Source organism: Myotis davidii, unplaced genomic scaffold (assembly GCF_000327345.1).
Source record: "Myotis davidii unplaced genomic scaffold, ASM32734v1 scaffold937, whole genome shotgun sequence".
Taxonomy (NCBI): domain Eukaryota; kingdom Metazoa; phylum Chordata; class Mammalia; order Chiroptera; family Vespertilionidae; genus Myotis; species Myotis davidii.
This window is the reverse complement of record NW_006288252.1, coordinates 1661637-1662389: the sequence shown is the minus strand read 5'-3', so window position 1 is coordinate 1662389 and position 753 is coordinate 1661637. Positions and strand designations below refer to the sequence as shown.

General features: G+C 66.0%; 1 protein-coding gene across 1 annotated transcript in view; it reads left to right on the top strand.

The window, feature by feature from the left end:
- The window catches only part of SH3BP2 (SH3-domain binding protein 2), a 35082-nt gene that overhangs the window by 32012 nt on the left and 2317 nt on the right, over positions 1–753 (top strand). The window contains exons 11-12 of the mRNA XM_015561568.1: positions 171–279; positions 507–562. Of these exons, the coding sequence (XP_015417054.1) occupies positions 171–279; positions 507–562 (165 nt within the window). The remainder of the gene's footprint in view (positions 1–170; positions 280–506; positions 563–753) is intronic.

Here is a 753-nt window from a genome sequence, read left to right as displayed (position 1 = left end):
GATCCGTCACACGGCCTCGCGGTCGTGGCCCTGGGCCTTTGCCGCAGGCTGTGGCAGCCAGACCCCGTGTGCCCAGGCCGAGCTGGCACGGTCACCCGGTGCACAGGCTGGTGTGGAGGGGAGCTGAGGGGCTGCCCCGTGTGATGGACGTGACCTTGCTCCCCTCCCAGGCGGTCACCCCCTGACGGGCAGAGTTTCAGGAGCTTCTCCTTCGAAAAGCCCCACCTACCCTCGCAGGACGACCCCGGTGGGAAGGACTCGGATGAAGACTATGAAAAGGCAAGCGGCACTGAGAGCCCGAGCCTGCGAGGGGGGCGCTGCAGGAGGGATGCGGGCGGAGTGCCCCATGGCCGTCCCAGCCGGGAGCCCCCAGACCCTGGCGCTGAGGGGACAGAACCTGGTGCAGAGCCTAGGATCTTGGCACAGGCTGGCAGCCGGTGGGGGTCGGGGTTGCTGGCCACGAGCGCGTACAGACTACGCGGCTGACCACGCTGCCTTCCCTCCAGGTGCCCCTGCCCAGCTCAGTCTTCATCAACACCACCGAGTCCTACGAGGTGGAGAGGTGAATGGGAGCCCTTCTCTCCAGGCCTTGTTTTTGTAGACACGAAGGTCCCCGTCTTTCTGTCCCCTCCTCACTGCGGTGCTGGGTCATGGCTGGCACAAGTGCTCGGCCGAGTGTCGCCGGAAACCTGGCGAAGCAGCAGATGCCATAGCTCAGTTCTGCTGACACCTGGGCTGGCCTCTCGTACCCAC